This window comes from Malaclemys terrapin, chromosome 21 (genome assembly GCF_027887155.1).
Source record: "Malaclemys terrapin pileata isolate rMalTer1 chromosome 21, rMalTer1.hap1, whole genome shotgun sequence".
NCBI classification, from domain to species: domain Eukaryota; kingdom Metazoa; phylum Chordata; order Testudines; family Emydidae; genus Malaclemys; species Malaclemys terrapin.
In genome coordinates, this window is record NC_071525.1 from 16,411,475 (window position 1) to 16,425,585 (window position 14,111).

At 49.6% G+C, this 14,111-nt stretch overlaps 1 protein-coding gene across 1 annotated transcript; it reads right to left on the reverse strand.

The window, feature by feature from the left end:
• Nucleotides 1-2,324: 2,324 nt before the first annotated feature.
• LOC128826984 (trypsin-3-like) lies at nucleotides 2,325-8,385 on the reverse strand. Its single transcript, XM_054010606.1, has 5 exons — nucleotides 8,340-8,385; nucleotides 5,610-5,775; nucleotides 3,495-3,748; nucleotides 2,753-2,889; nucleotides 2,325-2,492 (listed from the first exon to the last, which is right to left on the reverse strand). The coding sequence occupies exons 1-5, from the start codon at nucleotides 8,383-8,385 to the stop codon at nucleotides 2,325-2,327; spliced, it is 771 nt and encodes a 256-aa protein (XP_053866581.1).
• Between the last annotated feature and the right edge of the window lie 5,726 nt (nucleotides 8,386-14,111).

Consider the following 14,111-nt stretch of genomic DNA (forward strand, 5'->3'; position numbering starts at 1 on the left):
ACAGGGGCAATGGAAGCTCCCTAAAAGTGGGGGGCCACCCATGCCTCAACAGTTGCCCCACCCTCCCTTCCACCTGAGGCCCCGCCCCCATACCACCCCTTCCCCTGAGCTCCCAGCCTAGTGCTGCCCCTTTACCCTGAGGCCTTGCCCTCACACCACCTCTTCCCCCCATAAACCCCACCCCCCGCTCACTCCTCTCTGTTGCTCACCACTGTTGCTCACCCTTACAACCAGTAAAAAGTGGGAGGTCGTACCCCCATGGCCCCCCGCCCCCGGCTGGGCACCCTGTGTGGAAATGCCGTTCCACACCAGTGTCCACACAGTGCTTGGCAGGATGAGGGTCGTCGTCCAAACACCAGGAAACCAAGAGATCGCCATCCTGCTGTAGCCTTCATCTGTCTTCGCAGCCATTGAGAGAAACTGTCTCTTTGTTTGCCTGCTCTGTCACTGAGGACATATGGGAAACCCAAGCTCTCCACCCCTAAAATGGAGAAGGACCTTGTGGGAAGGATCCCAGCATTTCAAGACCCAGCTAAGACATCAGGAAACAGAGAAATGGGAAAGAAGGAAAGAATGGGTGGCAGCCTGACTCAATAATCTGGATTGGTTTTATTGGCCACTTGTGGACCCACCAGTAGTAACTGGCTATCATTTCATAGAAGATGATCATGGGTCAATTTTGCTGAAATGTTTCGGTCAAAAAATAACACCCCCCCCAAAGAAAATTCCAAAAAAATCAAACATTTCCGAATTTGCACTTCCAAATGACTGTTTAGAAATTTCCTTTAACTTTTAGTTCGGAAAAAAAATGTTTAAAAATGCTGAATGTCCAAATGAAACGTTTAGTTTCAGATAAAACGAAATGTTTTGCTTGATCCCAAATGATTTTTTCCCCAAAATTGCCAGTGAAGAGAAAAATCCATTATCTGCCCAATTCTCTGTGTCAATTTTGATATTTTGGATGAGAAAAAGCCAAAAATGATCATTCTGTTTTGATGGTGTGAAAACAATTCATTTGAATAAGGTTGCAATATTTTGTTTCAACTTGAATATTTTGCTTGATTTCTTCTAGACCTTTATGTGACATTAAATATTAATTTTAATAATATATTTAATATTCTATATAGTCGATAGAATCATAGACATGTAGGGATGGAAAAGCTCCAAGTGTCACCTTGCCATTTCCACATGTCTCTGCAGGATCTATCAATCCATTCATAAATAAGGAAGCGTTATTTACTCCTTCTCATAACTCAAGAACTAGAGGTCACCCAATGAAATTAATAGTAAGCAGGTTTAAAACAAACACAAGGAAGTATTTCTTCACACAACGCACAGTCAACCTGTGGAACTCCTTGCCAGAGGATGTTGTGAAGGCTAAGACTATAAAAGGATTCATAAAAGAGCTAGATACATTCACAGAGGATAGGTCCATCAATGGCTATTAGCTTCCAGTCTGCAGTTTCATGTTGGAGTTTGTTTTTGAAGTTTTTTTGTTAAAGAATTGCCACTTTTAAGTCTGTTATTGAGTGACCAGGGAGGTTGAAGTGTTCTCCGACTGACTTTTGAATGTTATAATTCCTGATGTCAGATTTGTGTTTGTGTAGAGACTGTCCAGTTTGGCCAATGTACATGGCAGAGGGGCATTGCTGGCACATGATGGCATATATCACATTGGTAGATGTGCAGGTGAACGAGCCCCTGATGGTGTGGCTGATGTGGTTAGGTCCTATGATGGTGTCCATGAAACCGCAGAACTGGAATTAATTTTCAAACTGGACACCATCAAATTAGGCCTGAATAAAGACTGGGAGTGGATAGGTCATTACAAAAACTAATTTCCCCCTACTGTTACTCACACCTTCTTGTCAACTATTTGAAATGGGCCACCCTCATTACCAATACAAAAGTGATTTTTCCTCCCTCAGTATTCTACTGTTCATTGAATTGTCTCGTTTGACAGACCCCCCACTTGGTAAGGCAACTCCCATCTTTTCATGTACTAGGTATACATACCTGCTACTGTATTTTCCACTCCATGCATATGATGAAGTGGGTTCTAGCCCACGAAAGCTTATGCCCAAATAAATTTGTTAGTCTCTAAGGTGCCACAAGTACTTCTTGTTGTTTTCACAATCTTCTGGCTCATTCATGCTTTTCAAACCAGTCATACATTTTTAACCCAGTCCCATCCCAATCCCACGCGACCCAGCTCCCCCGCCCCCATTCTGGCATCCCCCGGGTGCCGCAGTGAGATGAGGAGAGGCGTGGCTGGGGCGTGTGTTTGGTGGGTTATTGTGGCAGGCGTGACGCGCTGTGAGCTCTCAGTCCGATCTGACACACTTCCTCCTTATGGTGCGCCTCACCCACTCGGCAGCTTTGCAGACATTGGCGAAGACCCTGGGTTGTCCCGGCAGGGCACAGACAGACTTCCCCCAGGAGACCACGCCCTGCAGCTGCCCGTTGCAGACCAGTGGGCCTCCTGAATCCCCCTGCAGAGACAATGCAAAGACATCAGCAAAACACAGCCATGGCCCCAGCGTGCACACACCCACCCAGAGCAGGTCCATCTCCTCCAGCAGAGGGCAGCAGGGTCACACACACACAAACACACATACACGCAGCGCTCATCCCTTTCAGCAGGTGGTGGCAGGGACACGCGGACAGGAAGGTTTTAAAGAGCAGAAATGGGTTCACGTGACTGCAGCTCCAACACCCGGCACCTACCCCGATCTCTGGGATGCCCCCTTACCTTGCATGAGCTTATGCCACCCTGTTCCACGCCAGCGCAGAACATGTTCTCCGTGATCCTGCCCCGGTAAACGTCCTGGCACCTGGCCTGGCTGACGCTATAGACATCTGCACACTGCAGGATGGCTGGGCGCAGCCCTGGGCAATGACAGAAAAACAGGAGTTCATGAGTAAGGAACAAGGTGCAAGAGAAAAAAACTTAGTGTAGGACCCTCAACTGATGTAAACTGGCACAGATCCACTGACTCCAATGGAGCTGCGGCTGATTGACCCCATCTGGGGAATCTGGCCACATTCATTTTCCAAAAAAGGAAATTTTTGATGTACAGAAAAGCCACAAAAAAACCCCTCATTTAATGGCAAACGAATCGTTTCATTTAGATCCAGTATTTTATGTCATATTATAATATTTAATTGTGATTTGAAGTATGGCTGTAACATTTTAAAATTGTTTTGAAAAGAAAAGGAAAGGAAATTTCAAAAGGAAACATTTTGAAAAGAAAAAAAATGCCATTGTATCCCAGTATTTTGAGAATATTTTTTCTGAAATGGATGAAATTGCCCCAAATTTATGGGACACTTTGGTGTTGTCGAAGCTGAGTTGTCCACTAACAATAGTTTCAGATGAAAATTTTCCCCCAGGAGAAGCCAAAAACCCTTGTCAGCCCGTTAACGAGGTCTCCTTAAAGAGCTTCCACCCCCACCCCAAGCTGAGCCCAACCTCAACACCCAGCACCCCATACTTTGGGGGGACCTGATGGTGCCCCATCCCGACACACTGCATCGTGTTCCAGGAGAGGGACAACGGGTAGCCAGGTTGATTGTGTTCACGTAGTTGTTGAGCTGAGCGGGCTTATCCAACTCCAGAAGCATGAAGTCATTGTCACGAGGACAGAGGTTATAACTGGGGTGCACAAAGAAGTTGCGGATTCTTCGTATCTGTTCTGTGGGTTCTTTCACCCGTAGATTATAATCCCCCAGATGCACCCGCAGGGAGCTGCATGGAGAGAGGACAAAGGAAGAGATCAATGGGCGTCTATTCAAAGGTCATAGCGGGCAAGCAACTAGAATTGGGCCAATAATGGATTTTCGATGCTGGAGTAGCTTCCGAGGCCTCGTCATCTTAGTTCTCCAAGAACTCAGTTCGACTCCAAGCTCGTCCGATCTCGTGTTTTTCTTGGCATACACTGGCACACACTCCACAGAATTGATCGGAGTCCCGTGTAAGGGGTGGCTATGGGGCATACCACATATCCAAAGAATACAAGTATTGGTTACTTTACATTCAAGTTTAACTCTATTCTGATGCATGCATCCTCCGTTTGACATGATATCATGCACTTTATGGTTTGTCCAGTTATTTTCAGGCCCAATTCCTGTACATATCGTGCTGTGTTCTCATGCCACATGTACATAGCATATTTTGTTGACATTATTGTTTCTTGCACCTGGTTTTACACAGCTGAAATGAACAATTTGATGACTTTGCCCTTAATTTGTGGGAAACTTTGGTGTTAGCAAAGCTGCAATTTTCACCAAAAATCGTGAATTCCTTCTTCTTGGCTTTTGGGAAGGGTGACCAGACGTCCCAATAATATCGGGATTGTCCCAATATTAGGGGCTTTGTCTTATATATACAAATATAACCCACCCCTGAAAAAAGGCGTCCTGGTTTTTCACACTTGCTATCTCCTCACCCACTTTTGGGGCCAACTTAATTCGGTTATTTTTACTTTTCCCTTGTCCTGGGTCACCGCTCATTCCAAGTTAAACCAACGTGCAGGAGCACTGAGAATTTCAAAGAGTCAAATCTGGGTCTAAGAGTTTTGTGCTTTCCAGCGAATCGAAAAATCGGGTGGCAGTAGCTTGTTTCAGTTGTTGCAAAATATTTCTGAAAATAAACTAACAGGGCACTTTGAAAGAAAAAGTTGCGAATGGAAAATCGAAAAGTTTAAAAAATGCCGACACGAGACATTGTGATTTTTAACGTATTATTTATATGTTTTAATTAGTTTTTCCAAATACAACAAAAATACCAGCTTCATCATAAGACACAAAGAGAGTGAGGAGAAAAGGAGGGGAGGGGCAGGACAGATCTATTTGCGTGACCTGCAGAATACAGAGCTCTAAAAAAGCAGCTTGAATTGCTTTCAGTTTTTCAGGCACTCCCCTTCTGCGGAATGCCAGGCGTTCATTCCAGGGCTTAAATTCTCATTGAGTATTTCCTGGAGCTCCCCACAGCCCCCCTCCATTCGGGACTCCAGGCTTCATCTGTGGGATGGGGGCACTTGGGCTTTAGCCCCGCAGGGTGCGCCAGGGCTTGTAGCTTCAGCGCTCTGGGAGGCGCTGGGACTCAGAGCTTCAGCCCCGCAGGATGCACCACCACTCAGGGCTTCCGGCTTCAGCCATAGGGCCCAATGGACCCCCTGAAATCAGCAGGGGGGCGCAGACCCCCCTGGTTGAGAACCAACAGCATCAGGTTGGAGTCAAGGGGAAATATTTCCCGGAGCTCTGCTCCATTCAATCAGCTCCTAGAGCTCCGCACATAAGCCACCCGTGGGATGCTACAAGGGGTAACGCTGGCGAGCCTGGGGGCGAGTTTCCCTCTCCACACGCCGCATCCTGTGTGGGGTGGGCACATCTGAACAAGGATGCTGGAAAACCCCAGCGGGTGCAGAGAAGAACCACAAAAATGATTTGAGGGCTGGAAAAAAATGGAGGAGGATGGGGCTGGGATTTAGAAGGTGCAGAGGGAGACCTGGGCATGGATGGGGAACACCAAGGGAGAAGATAAGGACTGGGGATGTGGGTTATTCCCATGTATCACCCTCTCTCCCACCACCCCCGCACTGACTTACCTGATCCCTCGTCTGCTGCAGTGCGCAGCAGTTAGCACCCACTTCGGGGCTATCAGGCTCCCGCCACAGGTGACACGGCCGTTCCTCAGGAGAGCCACCTGGTAGGGCCGCGAGCCAAAGCGGCAGTTTCTTCCTCCAATGATCCGTTCTCCCTCTGAGTCTGAGTCTGCAATGGAGAATGGCAAACAGCAGCTGAAATCAGGGCAGGGTGGGCATCAGCCATGTCCATATGGATTGGCTGGTGGCAGGATGACCATGAGCCACCGCTCACACATGGCCGTGCAAAAGCAGAAGACGATCCAAGGTTGTACCAGGCGAGGTATTTCCAGTAGGGATAGGGAAGCATTAATTCCACTGGGAAAACCTCCAATTCCGGTCACCCGTGTTCCAGAAAGAGGAATTCCAATGGGAACAGGTGTCGAGAAGGGCGCTAGGATTATCATGGGAACGAAGGGCTGATCTTACCAGGGGAGATGGAAGAGCTCGGCTGGTTTAACCTAAAAGGAAGCCGAGCCGGCATCTGATTGTTCTCTCTAAATATAGTGTGTGTGTCGGGGGGGAACAACAGGGAGGGAGAAGATCTATAGGAGATGGAGACCAGCGTTGGCACAAGAACAAATGGGGATAAGCACCATGGATAAATCTAGGCTGAGATTAGAAGACGGTTACTAACCATCGAAGGAAGGAAGTTGTGGAACAGGAGCGGGAGGCAAAAAACCTCCTGAGTTTGAAGATGGAGCTCGATACGTTTCTACGACCGAGCTGCCCATGGTAGCAGGGACTGGTCATAATGACCCAGGAGGACCCTTCATTTTTTAATGTTCAAACAATTTTCCAACCACTTTTTAAAGTGCTCTAACGCCTTGGCAGCAGGGACTTGAAATTTTGCAAGGGAATGGCCCTGGGGTCAGAGAAGTACCTTTTGCTGTTCACATGAAAATTCACCTAGATTTGATCAAATTATAAACCTCTTGAAATCACAATTTACACATGCCCAGGAGAACAGGGGGTTGGTCAGTGACTGCTGTTTCTAGTCTTTACTGCAATCATAGGAGCCGACTTCCCCTCTGCCTGGTGGATGCTCGATCCCCCCCGCCGCCGCTGACCCACCTCTTCCCTCCCTGCACCGCCCTCACCCTGCACCATTCGACCCCTTCCCCACAGTCCCCATCCCTGCCCTGCCTCTTCTCTGCCTCCTCGCCTGAGCGCCTCGCATCCCCGCTCCTCCCGCTCCCTCCTGGAAAGTCCTAAGCGCTGCCAAACAGCTGTTAGGTGGCAGGGAAGCGCTGGGAGGGAGGGGGAGGAGCGGGGATGCGGCACGCTCGGGGGGTGGGAGAAGGAGGTGAGGGTGGGGGAGCTTGGCTGCCGGTAGGTGCAGAGCACCCAAAAAATTTTCCCCGTGGGTGTTCCAGCCCTGGAGCACCCACGGAGTCAGCACCTATGACCGCAATACAAATTGTGACAAAGTTCCTCCGCTGCCTTGGTGGGTCTTGTGCTTTCCAGCGGATTTGCTCGCCTCAGAGGTTCATGGCAGCCCTCAGTTTGGCCACTTTTGCTACTGGCTCAAACCTACCGTTCACTCAGGTAAATTCATCACTGGCGAGCATGGGGGAAGGGAGGAGAACAATCCCCACAGTCTCTGTTGTCCCACAAGACCAAAGACCTTCCCTTCTGATATGACTCACAATCCAGGTCAAATAGGGAGTTGGGGGGATGGGGGGAACCTGGGCCCGCCTCTACTCTGGGTTCAAGCCCAGGGCCCTGTGGATCACAGCTGTCTACAGTGTCTTCTGTAATAGCTGTGTGACAACTACAACTCCCTGGGCCACTTCCTCATGACCTCCCCCCAGCACCTTCTTATTTTACCCAGGGAAAAGGGACCCGCTTAATCTGGGGGTAATGTATCTACCTTCCACCACTCTCCTGTAGCCATCTGGCCTGACCCTGTCACAAAATATTTAAAACTGTCAAACTTTTTTGGATGGAATGTTTTCCCATCGGAAAATGCCATTTTGTCAAAGTTGATCATTTCCGCAGGAATGTGTTGGTTGTGATGCAAATTCTTTTAAAAAAGTTTAAAACGAAACGGTCTCCTGTAGTGACTGGGCTCCACAATCAAACTACATCTCCCATGATGCCTCACAACCAGAGACTTCCATGATGCACTAACTTCTCCTCACCAAGTGGTGCATGGTGCTTCATGGGACCGGCAGTCTGCCCAGAGCATTGAACATTACCAGAAAGGGCTAATTTGATTTGTTTTTATTTTTTTAAATAATTTTTGTTTCCACGTTTTTCTTAAAAGAATGAACATTATATTAGAAATGATGCTCTGTAAAAGTTATATATTTTTATAAATGCTTTAAATTTAAAGACATCGAAATTTAAGTGTAACAGATTTAATTTTTTTTCCCAAAAAACATTTTCTATTGTGAGAAATTTCAAAATTCTTTCTTTCTATCCTGATTCGGAATGAAAACAGATTATGAAATCATGGCTGCCTGCCTTCTCTACAACCAACAATGAATAATCAGAGATGAGGCCTGAATACATTAATTCCCTTTTGCAACTTGTGAAATCGATAATGGGACTGCTGGGAACTTCGCTCTTCCTGAGTAGGAACCTGTCTTAAGCAACGTCTCTGAGACATTCCTGGAAGGGCCTGTGGGGAAACTGCAGAACCTTCTCACCCAACCCAACTTTGGCTTCTCACTTGGCTCTTTTTCCTACCTGCGGCTGCCCCGACTACCAGCATTGCGATGATCAACAACTTCATGGCGGTTGTGGTGATGGATACGGTCGGTGGAGTCACTGGCTTTACTGCAGGGAAAGAGATTGAAAGGGAATAATTGGCCACGAGCGTCTTGAGGAGGACGGATGCCTCGCGGGGAAGGTGCACGCTTAGGCTTCAGGAAAGCCAGGCTTGAGTTCCTGTTTTTCCACAGGCTCCCATGAGCAAGCAGTCTCTCTGCACCTCGGCTGCCCTGCCTGTACCAGGAGATGACAGCACTGCCCAACATGGGGGGGGGAAACGCACTGTGATCGTCTGTTGGCAATGGGGGCCCAGTGTTCCCCAACTCAGCTACACCTTCCACTTCCGTCCGGTCCCAGTCGCCCCCAGGGGCATGTTCCATGAAAAGATCTGATCTGTTGGCAGGTATGTGGAGAGAAACTAAAAGTCAAGCCAGATGAGAAAGATTTCCATGAGCTGGCCTGAGCCCACCCCGCTGCCACTAGTTCCTCTTCTAACAATAACAGAGTAGAGCAAAACCCCCATAGCCAGCTTAATAACAGAGCAATTGATAGATCTAAGGTGCTATCTGGCCCCCATTATGGTAGTATCCGAGCACCTCCCAATCTTTATCCTATTTATCCCCACAGTTCCTTGGTGAGGCAGGGCAGGGCTATGATCCCTATTGTACAGATGGGGAAAGTCAGGCATAGAGCTGCTAAGTGCATGGGTGACAGCACCAGACCAGAGATTAGAAGCCACGTCTTCCAAGTACCAGCTGAGCAGCCAAACCGTCAAGCCATCCACCTTCATTGAGTGCCCCATTCCACGCCATAATCCCCCCAATAACAGAGCCCCCATTCTATCCCATCAATACCTCCAAAACTGAGTGATCCCATAATCACCCCAATAACTGCAAGATGCCCCAAGCCACCACCCTATGTTGCTCCCCAAACCACAGCTATCTCCTTTCTACCCCAGTGCCCCAATGCCCCCAGCCAGGCATCCCAACAGGGGCTGGGATGGCCCTGCTTCACCTGTAGCTCCAGGCAGGGTGCCCTCGGGAGTGGAAGAGGCTCCGGCGGTTGTGTCTTGGACAAAACTAGGGATCGTCCAGGATGAGCCACTTTTTATGCCAGGGAAATGGGCTGTCCCTGTGAGTCAACATTATTGATGTATCTGGGGAGCTCCCCCACATATTGGCATCCAGGCAACTCCCTCCGCCCTCATGCTCCAGGAGGTTGCATCTGGGGGAGTTGCCAGTCTTTGTTCCCGCGTCTGTCCTCTGCCGGGAATCCTGGCAGGAATTAGCCCTTGGAATGGCACCTTCTCCATTGCTAAAGCAACTTCCTGAACCTCCACCTTCCTCGTCCTCTTCCTCTTCCTGGTGTAAGGGGACTGATGGCTCCTTACTAAAACTCAGTGGGGTTTTTGCTTGGCCAGCTCCCAGTACCAAAAGGAAGGGGACGGGTTGATGGGAAATCAGGACCCTGAGATTGACAGTCCCCAGGGGCAATGGGGAGAAGCCAATGCTCCAGGTCAGCAGGGTGGGCAGGCCAATGAGGGAGTCAAGAGGCCAGGAGGGTCCCATCCTTCCTGTGAGCTGGAATTGCCTGGGTCAGACGGAGCGGGGCCGAGCTAAGGGGAGAGCAGGGGCCCGAGCTGAGCTGGGGAGCAGAGCCGTGCTGGCAGAGGAGCAGCCCAGGGAGCAAGTCAGTGCCGGGAGGAGAGGTGCAGGAACCAGAGCCAGAGGGGCCAGGAAAGCAGCCCCGGGGCCTGGCAGGAGAGGAGCAGCAGCCGCCGGGCTGAGGCCGAGTTGAACTGAGGTATTGTGGAGCTGGAGCTGGGGCTGGAGCCGTCCGGAGCCAGGTGCGGTGAGCAGCTGGGGAGAGCAAAGGGGCAATGGGCCCAGCGCAGGGAGACACCCCCAGCCAAGGGGCCTTGCAGGTCAGACTGGGAGGGGGATCGTAACCCTGACAGGTGGGGGCTGACACTGGGAAGAAGGGGCCTGCCACCTAAAGCCTGAGGGCGTGTGGCCACCGCCGGAGCAAGTGTCAGACTACGGCATCAGCACACCCAGGGCCTGGGCAGGGGCCTGGGACGTGTGAGGAACAGGCTGTGACCTTTCCTTACATCCCAGAGACGCTGGTTGTGATGTCCCCATGCCACAGAGCGGGTGACAGGTTTTCCTTTCACCTTCCCATTTTTCCCCTAATTTTTTTAATTTGTTGCTGTTTAATAAATTGCATTTGCTTTGAACTGTATGAAATGATCAGTGGGTCAGGGAAGCATCCAGTGTGGATTGAGCTCCCCGGAGTGGGTCACCCTAGCCCCTGCCCTACGTGACCACAGCAAGGTTGGGGGTCGAGCCCCCCAGGAATCCTGGGCCCAGCCTTGTTGGGGTTACGAGGAGAGAGGAAGGGGAGCTCTCGAAGTCAGGCAGGCCTCTGGGTAAAGGGAGTGGGAGCGAGGACTCAGATCCTTTTGTTAGCCCATTTCACCGGGGTCGTGTATAAGCCAGGAAAGTTCCACACAATAGCGGGGCCATTTCCCTGCTTACACTGGTATCCTGACCCGGCCTGACTCTGCGTGTTGATCTGGGCTTCTGTTCTCAAGTTTGGTTCCTGCCTCTGATCTCCTCGTAACCAGACCCTGCCTCCTCACACTGGACTCTGGGTGTGCCCTCGGGCCTACCTCGGACTCTGACCTCCCGGTACGTGGCCCGGCCTGATTTCCCAGCTCCTGCTTTGACCACTAGGTCAGATTGCCCACATCCTGACCATGCAGGGGAGCGGAGCGGGCCATAAAAACAGCTGCTCGGTTGCATTGCAGCTGCCGAGTTGCAGGCCTGCCTCTGTCCAAATGCAAAAATGACCCTCTGACAGCTGCCGGGGACAACTTTCTGGACCCGGGGCCCCCCACTTGCTCCAGCCCAGGGCCCCAGGAGACCTTAATTTGCATCTGGACATTGATGTGAGTATGGAAGACACCTGTGCGTGATTTCTTTGAATATGGAGACAGGGGCGACGGAAGCTCCCAAAAATTTGCGGGGGGGGGTGGGGGTGGGGGAAAGGCCACTGGTGCCTGAACCATGGCCACACCGTGACACCACCCTTTCCTCTGAGCCCCAGCCCTCACACTACCTCTCCCCCTGAGCCGTCATCCTTGCACTGCTCCTTCCCCCTGAGGCCCCATCCTCACACCACTTCTTCTCCCCAAAACCCCGCCCCCCAATTCGCTCCTCTCCACCTCCTCCCCCCGTCACTCGCCCTTATGGCCAGTAAAAAATGGGAGGGCCATGACCCCTTGACCCCGCCTGTTCCAATGCCCCTGCGTGGAGATGCCCTTGCACGCCAGGATCCAGATGGTGCTTGGCAGGATGAGGGTCTTCATCCAAACACCAGGAAAACAAGGTGATAGGACATTGCTATCATGCTGTACCCTTCATCTGCCTCACAGACATGGAGAGAAAATGTCTCTTCGTCCACCTGCTCTGCCGTTGAGGAGTTATGGGCAACCCAAGCCCTCCAGCGCCTGAAATGGAGAAGGACCTTGTGGGAAGGATCCCAGCGTTACGAGACCCAGCCAAGACAACAGGAAATGGAGAAATGGGAAAGGAGGAAAGGACGCCGTGCAGCCTGACTCAATAATTCGGATCTGCCCCTTACACTGGGAACCATCTGCCCCAATGTGATGTGATCTGTGGATCCAAGATTGGTTTTATGGGCCAACCTGCAGATCCACCAGCAGTAACTGGCTATCATTTCATGGAAGACTAGCGTGTCAGTTTTGCTGAATTGTTTAGCTGAAAAAATAAAACCTAAAAAAAATTCCCCCAAAATGACTTTTTGTTTAGAAATATCCTTTAACTTTTATTTTAAAAAATTAAAATGTTTAAAAATATTCAACATCCAAACGAAATGTTTAGTTTCAGGTCAAGCAAAATGTTTTGGTTGACCCCAAATGATTTTTTTCTTCCAAAATTGCCAGTGAACAGAAAAATCCATTATCTGCCCAATTCTCAGTGTCAGTTTTGATATTTTTGATGGGAAAAAGCCGAAATGATCATCTTGTTTTGGTGATGTGAAAACGATTCTTTTCAATAAGGTTCTAATATTTGTTCTGACTTTTTCTAGGCCTTTATGTGACATTAAATATTAATTTTAATAATATATTTAATATTCTATATAGTTGATAGAATCAGAACTGTAGGGATGGAAGAGACCTCAAATGTCACCAAACTATTTCTACATCATGTACAGGCAGGATCCATCTATCTGCCCACCCAATCACCCCTCCACCCACTGATCCATCCATTCATCCGTCCACCCACCTACTCATCCCTGTATTCTGTGCTATCCATAAAATCATAGAAATGTAGGGATGGAAGGGACCTTGAAAGATCATCTAGTGAAGTGCATGCCCTGTGCTGAGGCAGCATTCGGTACATTTAGAATCATAGAATCATAGAATATCAGGGTTGGAAGGAACCTCAGGAGGTCATCTCGTCCAACCCCCTGCTCAAAGCAGGACCAATTCCCAACTAAATCATCCCAGCCAGGGCTTTGTCAAGCCGGGCCTTAAAAACCTCCAAGGAAGGAGATTCCACCACCTCCCTAGGTAACGCATTCCAGTGCTTCACTTCCCTCCTAGTGAAATAGTGTTTCCTAATATCCAACCTGGACCCTGCAACTTGAGACCATTGCTCCTTGTTCTGTCATCTGCCACCACTGAGAACAGCCGAGCTCCATCCTCTTTGGAACCCCCATTCAGGTAGTTGAAAGCAGCTATCAAATCCCCCCTCATTCTTCTCTTCTGGAGACTAAACAATCCCAGTTCCCTCAGCCTCTCCTCATAAGTCATGTGCTCCAGCCCCCTAATCATTTTTGTTGCCCTCCGCTGGACTCTTTCCAATTTTTCCACATCCTTCTTGTAGTGTGGGGCCCAAAACTGGCCACAGTACTCCAGATGAGGCCTCACCAATGTCAAATAAAGGGGAACGATCACGTTCCTCGATCTGCTGGCAATGCCCCTACTTATACAGCGCAAAATGCCGTTAGCCTTCTTGGCCACAAGAGCACACTGTTGACTCATATCCAGCTTCTCGTCCACTGTGACCCCTGGGTCCTTTTCTGCAGAACTGCTACCTAGCCATTCGGTCCCTAGTCTGTAGCAGTGCATAGTATTCTTCCGTCCTAAGTGCAGGACTCTGCACTTGTCCTTGTTGAACCTCATCAGGTTTTTTTTGGCCCAATCCTCTAATTTGTCTAGGTCCCTCTGTATCCGATCCCTACCCTCCAGTGTATCTACCACACATCCCAGTTTAGTGTCATCTGCAAGTTAAAGAAGTATGGGCTGGAGGAATGGACTGTAAGGTGGATAGAAAGCTGGCTAGATTGTCGGGCTCAACGGGTAGTGATCAATGGCTCCATGTCTAGTTGGCAGCCGGTTTCAAGCGGAATGCCCCAAGGTCGGTCTTGGGGCCGGTTTTGTTAATATCTTTATTAATGATCTGGAAGATGGTGTGGACTGCACTCTCAGCATGTTTGCAGATGACACTAAACAAAACCGGCCCCAGGACCGACCCTTGGGGCACTCCGCTTGAAACCGGCTGCCAACTAGACATGGAGCCATTGATCACTACCCATTGAGCCCGACGATCTAGCCAACTTTCTATCACCCTTACAGTCCATTCATCCAGCCCATACTTCTTTAACTTGGCGGCAAGAATACTGCGGGACACCGTATCGAAAGCTTTGCTAAAGTGAAGG

Coding starts and splice junctions, on each gene's coding strand:
- LOC128826984 (XM_054010606.1), bottom strand. CDS start 8,385: ATGAAGTTGTTGATCATCGCAATGCTGGTAGTCGGGGCAGCCGCAG. Junction 3,749..5,609: donor TGCAGCAGACGAGGGATCAG/GTAAGTCAGTGC, acceptor CTCTCCATGCAG/CTCCCTGCGGGTGCATCTGG. Junction 2,890..3,494: donor CACCATCAGGTCCCCCCAAA/GTATGGGGTGCT, acceptor GTCATTGCCCAG/GGCTGCGCCCAGCCATCCTG.